The 11,527-nt window shown below is 30.8% G+C and overlaps 2 protein-coding genes across 2 annotated transcripts; one reads left to right on the top strand and one right to left on the bottom strand.

Annotated features, from left to right (window-relative positions):
• The first annotated feature begins 289 nt into the window (after nt 1-289).
• On the top strand, nt 290-2,593 carry LOC100306403 (uncharacterized). Its single transcript, NM_001251377.2, has 6 exons — nt 290-717; nt 914-1,017; nt 1,115-1,201; nt 1,328-1,390; nt 1,971-2,008; nt 2,142-2,593. The coding sequence occupies exons 1-6, from the start codon at nt 561-563 to the stop codon at nt 2,197-2,199; spliced, it is 507 nt and encodes a 168-aa protein (NP_001238306.2). The 5' UTR covers nt 290-560; the 3' UTR covers nt 2,200-2,593.
• A 2,001-nt stretch (nt 2,594-4,594) lies between these two features.
• On the bottom strand, nt 4,595-8,664 carry LOC100789402 (anthranilate N-methyltransferase). The gene is made up of 4 exons (XM_003528712.5): nt 7,976-8,664; nt 6,578-6,888; nt 6,374-6,438; nt 4,595-5,058 (listed from the first exon to the last, which is right to left on the bottom strand). Exons 1-4 carry the CDS (start codon nt 8,419-8,421, stop codon nt 4,762-4,764), a joined length of 1,119 nt encoding a protein of 372 aa, XP_003528760.1. The 5' UTR covers nt 8,422-8,664; the 3' UTR covers nt 4,595-4,761.
• Nucleotides 8,665-11,527: the final 2,863 nt, after the last annotated feature.

Genomic DNA, 11,527 nt, shown 5'->3' with positions numbered 1-11,527 from the left:
CAAATTTATTGTTATTTTACTGCTTGTCAGATGTTTTGTCCTGTTGTTTATCTTCTGGTTGAAAGATAAACCCAATTTTTTTTAAAAGCAGTTTCAAGAAGTTAGTCTCAATCAACTATTGAAATTAGGTGTATTATTTTCCTATGGTTAGACCCTTGCAAAAAACAAAAAAACCCATAAGCATTTTAAGGAAAGCTTTGGGTTCAAAAAGCCCAACCAGGAACCTCCTATCCTTTGAAATACCATAAAAGTCCTATCTTGCAGCCATGTCAGCACACACTATCCAGAAGAAAAGAAACGAGTGGTTCTGCTGCATCTCCAACCCTGGGAACAGCATCTCCACACTCATTTCCAAATTATCAAGCACTAATGAAATTAACACAACCAAAAAAATTTAGAAACAGAAGAAACATATCAATAACTTAAGTCACATACATTCTGACACCAAAAAAAAGGAAAGGAACTTGAGCCACATTCTGTCCCTGGTGGACTCAAGAAGAGTCTTTCATAGGACAGTTAAAATTATAGCTTGCAAAAAGGGTTCACTAGCAAACATTGCAATGGCCTCAACCTCTTCTGCTCTCACTATATCCTCTTCTTCCACCCTTCTTGATGGCAAGGCTCCAAGACAGTCACCAGCTGCTTCCCCTCAATGTGTGAGCCTCCCCCCTCCCCCTTTGCACTCTCAGAACCGTTCATGGAAGACCACTGCTTATTGTAAGTCACTCACAAAACACTTCAAAGTTATCCTTTCACCAAACACATGGCTTAAGTCCCACATTGACTAGCGATCTGACCAAAATAGTGTACATAACCGGAGAACAACTCCTACTTCATCAGTTGGTTTTTTGGTTAAGCTCAAAGACATCCTAAGATGATATCAGAACTTATCTTAACAATTGTTGCTTTTCAGGTCGCAAGGTTGCTCGAAAAGTTATGGCAATGGCCACAGGAGAGGCACCAGCTGAAGCTACCCCAACTGAGGTGCCAGAGATTGTCAAGACTCTTCAAGAAACTGTAAGAGTCTCTTAATTCTTTTGATGGGCATCTCTTGAGTTTGAATTTGAGACTTTTTTGTTTTTCTGACTTGAATTACTTGATTTTGGTTGCATAGTGGGACAAAGTTGATGATAAGTATGCAGTGAGTTCACTTGCCTTGGTTGGGGTGATTGCATTGTGGGGCTCAGTTGGATTGATCTCAGTAGGTTATTTAAATGTTTATTTTTGAGAATTCTTTGATCATTATTGCCTGCTAGTTACAACTGGCAATTCTTTATGATCATATGTTTGAGATAGTCCTAAGCAGTTACTGTATCACTTTGAACAGGCAATTGATAGGCTTCCTTTGATTCCTGGGATTCTTGAGATTGTAGGCATTGGATACACTGGGGTAAGTGAAGTATACTTAATTGCTGGCATTGATTACACCATTTATGCTCATAACAATCGGCAAGGAATCTAGAACCAATTTGGATTAGTTTCTCAACAAGTACTTACAAGAGAAAAATAAATGAAGCAAGGAAGTGAAATGAATCGAACTTCATGCATAAGTTTAGATGAATTTTTGTACCTCAACTTTTTACTAGCTCTTTCATCTAATGTTTTCATTAGTACCTTTTTTAGGTTGGGAATCAAATACTCATCTCAATTGAAAATTTTATAAGTTAATCCGAACTTACTCTAGTTTCTTGCTACATTTTTCTACCCCTTAGTTTCTACTATCTTATTATTTTTTATAATAATTTTTAACTTTGTTGGATGATTGTGTCTAACTGGTTTAACAAATGAATCAATGCACTTCAACTCCATAAACCAGGATGAGGCACTATTCAACAAATACAGAATAGCCAAGAAAACTTAGGGGTTTTAATAATTACACATTCATAAGAATGGTTTTAAAAAATTTCTTGTAGTACTGGATTTTATCTACATGAAAACCTATCATTCATCTTCTACTTGTTTCTTTGCAGTGGTTTGTATACAAGAACATAGTTTTCAAACCCGACAGGTGAGCACAATTATTCTTCAATAATTTACTATAATTTGGTACAATGTATCGTTAACTTGATGATTAATGATTTTCAACAATTAATTTTCCCATGAAAAGAAGTTGTCATTAAACATGATTAATTGAATACCAGGGAAGCTTTGGTACGGAAAGTAAAAGAAACATACAATGAAATACTCGGGAGCAACTGAAAGTGTTAGGAAATGCTGAGATGCTGTTGACACGAAATAGTCATATCTTGCTGCTTCCTATTGAAGATGTCATCATGCTTCATTTTGTCGCCATAAGCTTCTGACCATACTTTATCCCAAGTAATGTAATATGTTCTGAAAAAATTGTATCTTTTTATATATCTTGATCCACTTTTAAGACAATCTCATTTCCTCAATTATATGTAGTGGTTGACTACAAGGATAAGAAAAAGCAATTGAGTTCATTGAGCTGAATTCAATGACTTTGAAAGAATATTTCATGAACATATTTGTTATCTATCTGCATGCAGGATGCTTTCAGAGAACTTTGATAAAATATTTCCATTTTATTTGATGTTAAGTATGCAAAGAGATTTATAAATTTTATTCCTACAACTATTTCTACAATTATAGGATGAGATAAGAGAGGTGGGTGAGATAAAACAGGTAATGTAATGAAGAGAGACTGAGAGAAGAGATGTATTAGAAAAAAGTATTGTAGGAAGTGTGTAGGAATAATATATTTCAGAGAAACCTCAAGATGTTTGTCGAGTGCAGCAAAACATGGATTCGTATTTTGTATCTAAGGTTTGAATCTTTACTCGTTTTTTTGGATAAGGTAAATGTAAGTACCTTTAGAAATGTGTTTTCAGCCCAAACACTTTTTCTATCTTGGAGACTTGGACTGAAACACCATCTTCTCTCTCTAAATTTATATGGATAAAAAAATATAACTCAAAGAGGTGACTTGTGTATGGTAGGGAAATAAAATGAATCCAAGTTAACTTATGCATCTCAACTTTTGTATGCTTTCCCCTTTGTAGAGCATACATCTCCACACAAAAAATACACAATTTGTAAGGTGGTGTTCTTAATTTTGTATTATTTAAGGAGTGGGCTAGTTAACTTATTCTAGAATGAACCTTCCCCAGTTTCAGCCCTTTATATTCCGTTCCCAACCTTGGGGTGGCGGAGAACAAGTTCAATGGTAGTTGCCCAGTAAGCAGAAACTTTTGACTTTGAGGAACTGGGGAAATATTTGTTTTCCATAATTTGAGGAGTCAACACTCCTTATACATGCATCTTGAGTTATCTTTTGCTTGGTTAATGTCTTAATGAATCATAGAACTGACTTTCATTGGAATTATTCAATTCCAAAAAAATCAATATGGTGAAATCTAGTCTACTTCTTGCATTGGTTTGGTTGGGATTATGGAACTAATTCCGTTTTGTCCAATTTTATTCTATTTTTTTAAGGCTGAGTGGTCGACAACCATGAACCACCCCAATGATTTCATAGGTTGAGATGTCACTAAATTCCATTAAAAAATTTCATGAAAGAAATCGTTACGAATAATTGAAAAATTTCCAAATTACCATCTTGCAAAGCATTGACAAAGTCAATAGAAGATAGTTTTCATCCTTTGAGCCACAATATTTTCTTCCATACGATTCCATCAAATAAAGGTCGCAATCACCGTATAAAAAAACTGGGTGGCAATCTATATGTTTGACTAGGAAGAGTGTTACTTACACACAAAGTTGACTAGGAAGAGTGTTACTTACACACAAAGTTATCAAATTACGTCAGTAATTAATTCAATTTAATCTGATATATATTAAAAAATTTAAAATTATATATATAAACATATTTAACTATTAGACACATAAATTAAAGAATTTAGTTAATAACATTTAATTCAAAAAATATTTCTAACATATCCTTCATAGTGCTTGTAAAATAAAAAAAAATGATTCATTGGAAACAAGATTTTATTAAATGAAGGATATGATAAGAATATTATCGTTAAATGAGATAAAAGTTAGTTAGTATTTGTTTATATTTAGGTTCAAAATTAATTTTTTTTTGTTGCTTATAATTAGGTTCGAAGGGAGTATCTCTTATATATAGTTTTATAATTATGATTAAGAAAAGTTTATTTATACTCTAAAATCTAAAATAACAATTAAAGTATTAAAATTGATAACACAAGTTCACAAATAATAAGTTAATAACACAATTATACAAGTTTTGAGTTTTTTGAAGTGTTTTGGAGTTTTTTTTTTTTATTTTTTTACGTGAAATGAATTTTAAAAATCAGCTCAGATTGTCGGTTTTACCAATTTTACCCCAAATTGATCAGATCATTTTAGACTAGATACATGGTCGGTCTAATAATGAAATCGAGTTTTTAAACTATGAATGATTTTTTTTTTTAGTTTTAACATTAATACACGTGTAAGATGAAATTTTTAAAAATGAAGGAAAAATACCATTTTTTTTCTACCAGAAAGATTTTGATCCTACCATTATTATTTTTTGTCGTTATTGATAAATAAATATAAAAGCCCAAACATAAACTATGGGAAAACCTTCACAATACGAGGTAAGATCTTTATTGGCTAATATCTTTTATATATATATATATATAAATAACAACAACAAAGATTGAACATATGTCCTTAGATAATTGGTAAATAATGTTCGAGCATGATACTATTTTTTCAAGCAACAAGCAAGGATAATAGAAGAACAATTTGAGCAACACTCGATAAGTGTGTTTACTTATAAAATTCCATAACCCAGAAGCCAGAGACACTGCAAACGATTTTGATGCCACTGAATCCAGAACTTAATGCCAATTCCATGAATTCATGTTGGGTTCTCTCTTTTCCTCCTGAGTTTTGAGTCATCATTAAGAGGTCAGCTTGGAAACCACTCTTAGCAGTAACTGTGCTCTCGGGCAAAATGGGAAGAATTAAGTCCACAACAATCACTTTTCCATCACTAGGAATAGCTTTATGACAATTCTTCAACAACTTCAAGCATTGTTCATCACTCCAATCGTGAAGTATCCACTGAAAAAATTGGTATAGAAAAGCCGTCACATAATTAAAGATGTATAAGAATTTTGACGTTGCCGTGCAATATATCACAAATTAATGAATAGTAAATTTATTTTATTTTATAATTACTTCCTTAATAGTCAAACTTACTATAAAACTTTTCACTTGATTGAAAGTATAAAATTCGACAGTAAATATTTTATTCCCAAAGGCTGCTTGAATTTATTTACACTATACCCTATATTATATGTTAGGGTAAACTTGGTTATAATTTAGTTTACTTCCTGTCGGGATATGCTCAGCCATCAGGAAGAAAATTTAGGAGATAATTTTTTTTTTATGCACATGGATTTTAAATTAAATTCAACACTGCATATTTTTTAAGCAAAAACATTTTTATTCACGAAGAATATAACTTTAATTTAAGCACAAAGCGTGCTAAAAAAAGAAATAATTACAAAATATTGAGTGTTGCTCAGATTTTTGGCAAATTTAAAAAATAAACTCCCAATAAAGCCTCTTTCACCGAATCACGAGACGTACATAATTAAGGCTTGGTGCATGACATTTTTTTAAGTTTTAGTATAACACAGTTTTGTTAGTGTTATTTTATTAAGTAATGATATGTGAAGCAATTAGATGTGACATACTTGTCTCCTTCTCCTTCTTCCTCACTCTCTTTGCCACATCTCACGTGATGGATAGGGAGAGAAATGGAAAGAGAAGCAGAAACAACAGTATCTATTGAACCATGGTGGGTTTTTTTTTTATATTTTATTAGTTAATAGAATATAATAATTGATTTTTTTAAAATAAAATAAATAATAAATAATAATATTACTTTATTTTAAATATGTGTTAAGGGATTGTGTTAAATGATATAATATTTTATTTGTTATGTCATCACGGATAAGACCAAGAGATATTATACTAAAATATCATAAAATAATGTTAAATAGGTAGGTAAACAACAAAAATGAATTTTAGATAATAAATTAAAAATAATATATTTTTTAGATATGATAATCCTATTTAAATTTTTATTTATTTATTTTATCAGTTTGTTGGTAGGTACATGTAGTTTATTTTTTTGACAAAATATATGCAATTCAACATGTCACTTAAATCAATTCCTAGTACCAAAGTAATTTTATCTAAAAATACCAAAGTGAAGGTGGGAAAAAATTGAAAATTTATACCGAGATATATTTTTCAAACAATTAAAAGTTACTAGAGATTGAAATTTCGTGAAGCTAAAATAACGGGAATTGAATGTTTAATAAGAAAAAAAAAATTGATGGATAATTCCAATAAATCTTGAACTCACCTTCATAAAAATGGCGTCTCCGTTGGGAACACTCTCAAACATATCTCCTCCTACATGTTCGATACCTGCAACATAGAAACAATTCACAATTCAATGCATACTATATATTAAAAAAAAAGGTACAGCCTTTCATGTCTATCTTAATTTGTTTCGATTAGTATATGCAACAAATTAATTAAATGGCGATCGATGAGATTATTATACCGGGGTATGTAGGAGCATGCTCTATGACATGTGGCAAGTCAAAATTAACACCTTGAACATGTGGATATTTAGAAGTGATTAGATTGAGATTGATCCCAAGACCACCACCAACATCCACAAGCCTATTAATGTTCTTAAACCCTTCGTAAAACTCAAGAACCCTCTTCATGACTATAGTAGTAAGGTTGAACATAGCTTTGTTGAAAACATCATTGAACCTAGGATCAACTGCTGGGTACTCAAATGAGTGCATGGAATGAACCCTGTTGAATGCTACACCCCCTTCCAAGATGGCTCCTTTCAGTTCAGTCCTATTATTCAACGCAAATAATTCATTATCATAAAAAGAAAAAAGAAAAAACAAACATGTGCATCACATTCCAGACGCCACCTTTAAAAATTCTACCTCCACTAACATTTTTTTCCGAATGATATGATATGTTTGTCGTAGACTAGAAGTAGAAGACAAGAGTTTTTAAGTCGTACGCGCGTCTATCGAAAACAAAATGGATGACTTCTTGCCTATTTCCTATAATAATAAAATATAAACTATGATATTGAAAGAAACCTAATTTCTTTATTTAAATAAAGGTACTCAGAATTTTGTGAAAATTTTAAATAACAATATTAAATAAAAACATAAAAAGAGAAGACAAATTTCGTAAATACTCCTAATTTTCTACCCAACTGCTGTGATTGACCGAAGTAGTAATCTATTATAACTACAGACATCACTCTTGTTTTAAATAGTTAGGGAACGACTAGATAAATAATTTAAATAACTATTTAATAAATTAAAAGAAATCATTTTCATAAACTAGACTATAATATGTTTTATATAATAAATTAAAACTTAACTATAAGATGTGATATATATATATATATATATAATAAAATAATTATTTCATATAATAATTTATACTACATTATTTTTAGTATCTATCTCTTCACTCATCATTTATTACATTTTAATTTTATCTCTCTTGTACAACTTGTTTATAATTTGTTGTACATTAATATTATTTCACATATAGTAATTATTAGTTGGTAGATATCAATTCTGTCCATGGAAATCATGGCTATATTCACCCCCAAAAAATGATGGCTATTACAATAATGAGTTGATGTTGACTATGCATCTACATCCTGTTTGCTTTAAATGTGTATCTGGAAAGGGTGATATATTCACACAATTGGCGAGTTAATAAGAAGAATAAATAGTAAGTATGCTCACAGAGTTACAGAAAGTGTAAAGAATTGTTATTTAATTATAAATTATTACGTAGAATAAATTTATTAATTTTTACATAATCATCTTAAAACACATATTAATAATGATGTGAATGAAAGATTTTGCAGTGAGTCAGAAAATAGATATTGATAGAATTATAAACTGACCAGCTTTCCAAGAAGACCTTGTCAAGAAGTAAGTTCAAGGTAGCTCCGAACGAGACACCATCAGCATCAGTGACAAAATACTTGGAAGCATAGGTAAGACTATAGAGCCTCTTAGGAGAGTTTTGGCCATGTTGGAGATCTTCAGTATCAAGAGAGGAAGATAGCATGGAGTGACTAGCCAATAACCTGAGAAGCCGGTCCAACATCGTGGGAGCTTCAGGGTTCTTTGTGCCAAGTTGCTCTATAATCTCCTCTGCTGATAGCTTCGCACCTTCACCGGCTTTCGCTATGATGTCAAAGATCCCTAACTCAATCGCGGTCCGAACCACAAACGGATACACCATGGTAGACATCATGTTCATGGCGAAAAGTATACCATCTTGCTCTTCTTCAACCTGTTTAAGGTGCATGGCTTCACCGTTACTGGTTTCCAATGATGGAGCCATGATATGAAATGAATGTACCAAACAAAGCAGCTATATATAAAGAGAGAGGAGTTAGAAAATGTTGTGTTAATTGAAGCTAGCTAGCTGCTTTTAGTAAGCGATGAAGTGTGTGTCTGTTATTAGGGGTATATATAGATATATAGAAGAATAAAGTGAGGGGAGTAAGCATATTGGGAGATTAATCAAATAAGAAAATTTAACATATTTTAACCTAAAACTTTAAGTTTCTATTTTATGGATATTATTTTTTTATTTATATGGTGCTTAACTTTTATACTTTTATTTGATATAATATGATGGTATAGTGTTATAAGAAAAAAAATTAAAAGAAATAAAATGTGTTGACGAGTGTTAAAAATTAATTAAGGAGTATTCAAATATTATTGTCCTACCAAATAATATGTGTCATGAATTTTGATCCTCTACATTTGAAAAAATAAATGTAACGGCCGGTATGCAGTTTGATTTTTAACCATATATACATTCTCTTTTTAATTTAAACTCTTCTATCAATATTTTATTTAAATAAAAATATTAATTAATGGCCGAGATTCATGCAGTTAAAAATATCGGCCAAAGATCTTGATCGTACGTGTGCCCTTAAGAGTTGCTGTGTACCACATACAAACCCATGTGTTGACAGTTGGAGATGTTACATCAACAAGTGGGGCTACATTTACAATTTAGTTATGTTTAAAGTTTTAAATGACATGAGAGACTATTTTAGTAATGGTTGTTGTGGTTGTTGGATCACTCTTTAGATGGTTATCAAGTTATATATATATATATATATATATAAATGTTCAATGTTACAAACTTGATATTTGAGAGGTCTGCCTTTAATGTGAGACCTTTGTGCCCTTAAGAATTGCTGGGTGCCACTTCCAAACGCATGTGTTGACTGTTGACGTGGATTACAGTTCATAACTCTCTATAAGTACATACATGATGAGGAGGGTAGGTGGTTTGTACCATAAAAAAAATAAAAAAATAATATTTTTTGCCTAGATATATTTAAACGTTATTTTATATGTAATCTCTGGCTTCTGGTGTAGCTCGTAGCTGCAATTTGGATGACTTGTTTTTTTTTATTGGCAATTTTGGATGACTTGTTCCTTATTAAAGGTCAATTTATTTTGGACACACACTAGCATTATGAAGTACTTTATATTTGTCTCATTGTATATTTTCTTTCTTTTTCTTTTTTAATCAGAGGAAGACCCAAAAAGACTATAAGAGAGGTTATAAAAAAGGATCTCGAAATTAATGGTTTGGATAGTAGTATGGTACTTGATAGAACATCATGGCGGAAGTTGATCCATGTAGCCGACCCCACCTAGTGGGATAAGGCATTGTTGTTGTTGTTCTTTTTTAATCTCCTTTGGCCTTGTTTACCAACACCCAATAGTTTTTTTTTTAAAAAAAAAAAAGAAAAAATGAATAAGCAAAAATCATTAAAGGTGTAAATGCTAGAAATGAGCACAACTCTAGACTCAATACAATTAGCACATAGCAAGACTTGATAGGTCTCTCTAGTATAAAAAGAATCAAATTAAAGTAAATGGAAGCACCAAGGCATGACAATATCTCAGTCTCACCCTCCCCTAACCAAAACATTATTAGTCTACTAAACATCCAAGCGGCACACCATATTTGAGGTAAGACCAAAGCCAACGATGTCTGTGTGATCTTTTTGAATCTTTTACTTATATACCTGTACAAATCACATTTGGACTTTGCTATCAGTATATCTTATTTATAATATTAGCCACGATGATGATACCAATTAATGTGGACTATACGCTCAGTTTAACAATATGAAAGTATACAGAGGAACCTTCTTTGGACTTGGATATAATCTTTTATTCATAATCCTATTGATTTCCAATTTAGTATACGCTTGAAAACAGATTTTTTTTGTTTTTTAAAAAAACTCAATGAATTAATTTAAAATTGTCTTTGTCGTGTATTTGGCGAATTTAGTAGTTTTCAATAAGTATTCCTTTATATGTTCATTTTTGTGTGAAATGATCAATAGCTTTTCTTATATAAGCTAAATTATACTTTTTGATGTTTTATCTTATTTTTAATATTCATTTATCATTCAGTAAGTATAACTTTCCTATTATTTAGGTGAAAAATAAAGAACTGAGTTGAATAGAAAAGAAAAGAAAAACACAGATTCAAATTTTTTTAAGTACATGAAGTGTGTGTCTGCTTGTAGGGTATATATATACAGTTGGGAAAATAATTTTACACAAAAAGCAGTTTTATCTTTTACTATACATTCTCTTTTAATTATACATATAATCTTTAAAAAATTATATTTAAAGTGATTTATAATTCATTAATTAATGAGATAAAAATCTTTAGGTATACTTAAGAGTATATTAAAATTAAACTCTCAAAATTTAGAATATAGGTACAAGTTCTCATATCGAACAATGTTTAAAGAAGCAGAAGCTAGCCGTGGATCAATTTTGAGTGAAGATAAGTAACCAGACACACGGTATAAATACATCCAGAATCTCTCTCATGCACACTCTATCTGAGTATTCGAAGAAAATCATCAAGTAGCTACGGTACAATTATTTCGCTAAACAACAAAAGTAACTTACTGCCTAGGAAGAATGCATCCGAAATTGAGCTCGTGGAGATTAAACTATGCCCAGAAATCCAGAATTAAGTTTTGGCAGAACTCGCGCGTTAATAGCAAAATATTAAATTTAATTTTAACCGGGAAAATGTGTCTTCATGATCAATTATATATATATATATATATATAAGTATAACTACAAATTATTAGTAACTCGTGGCATCACTGCAGTACAAAAAAATAATGATAACTGGTGACAACACTTATATTTCATTAATAATATTAAAGTGCCATACATTGTTGACCAATTATAATAACCTCTAAATATTCTTTGTGATGATATATATAATATTAATGAAATAAGTGATTTATGAACTTTTGGAACAGGTTATATATAAGTTTCACAAAAAAAATATTAAACATATATAATTTAATAAATATAGACTAAACTCCCACAAATATGACAAGAGAATCTAGCTAGCTCAATTGATTAAATAAGAGTGTATAATT

The sequence above is a fragment of the Glycine max genome, chromosome 7 (genome assembly GCF_000004515.6).
Source record: "Glycine max cultivar Williams 82 chromosome 7, Glycine_max_v4.0, whole genome shotgun sequence".
Lineage (NCBI taxonomy): Eukaryota > Viridiplantae > Streptophyta > Magnoliopsida > Fabales > Fabaceae > Glycine > Glycine max.
The sequence above is the reverse complement of the archived record's forward strand: the minus strand, read 5'-3'. Positions and strand labels throughout refer to the sequence as shown.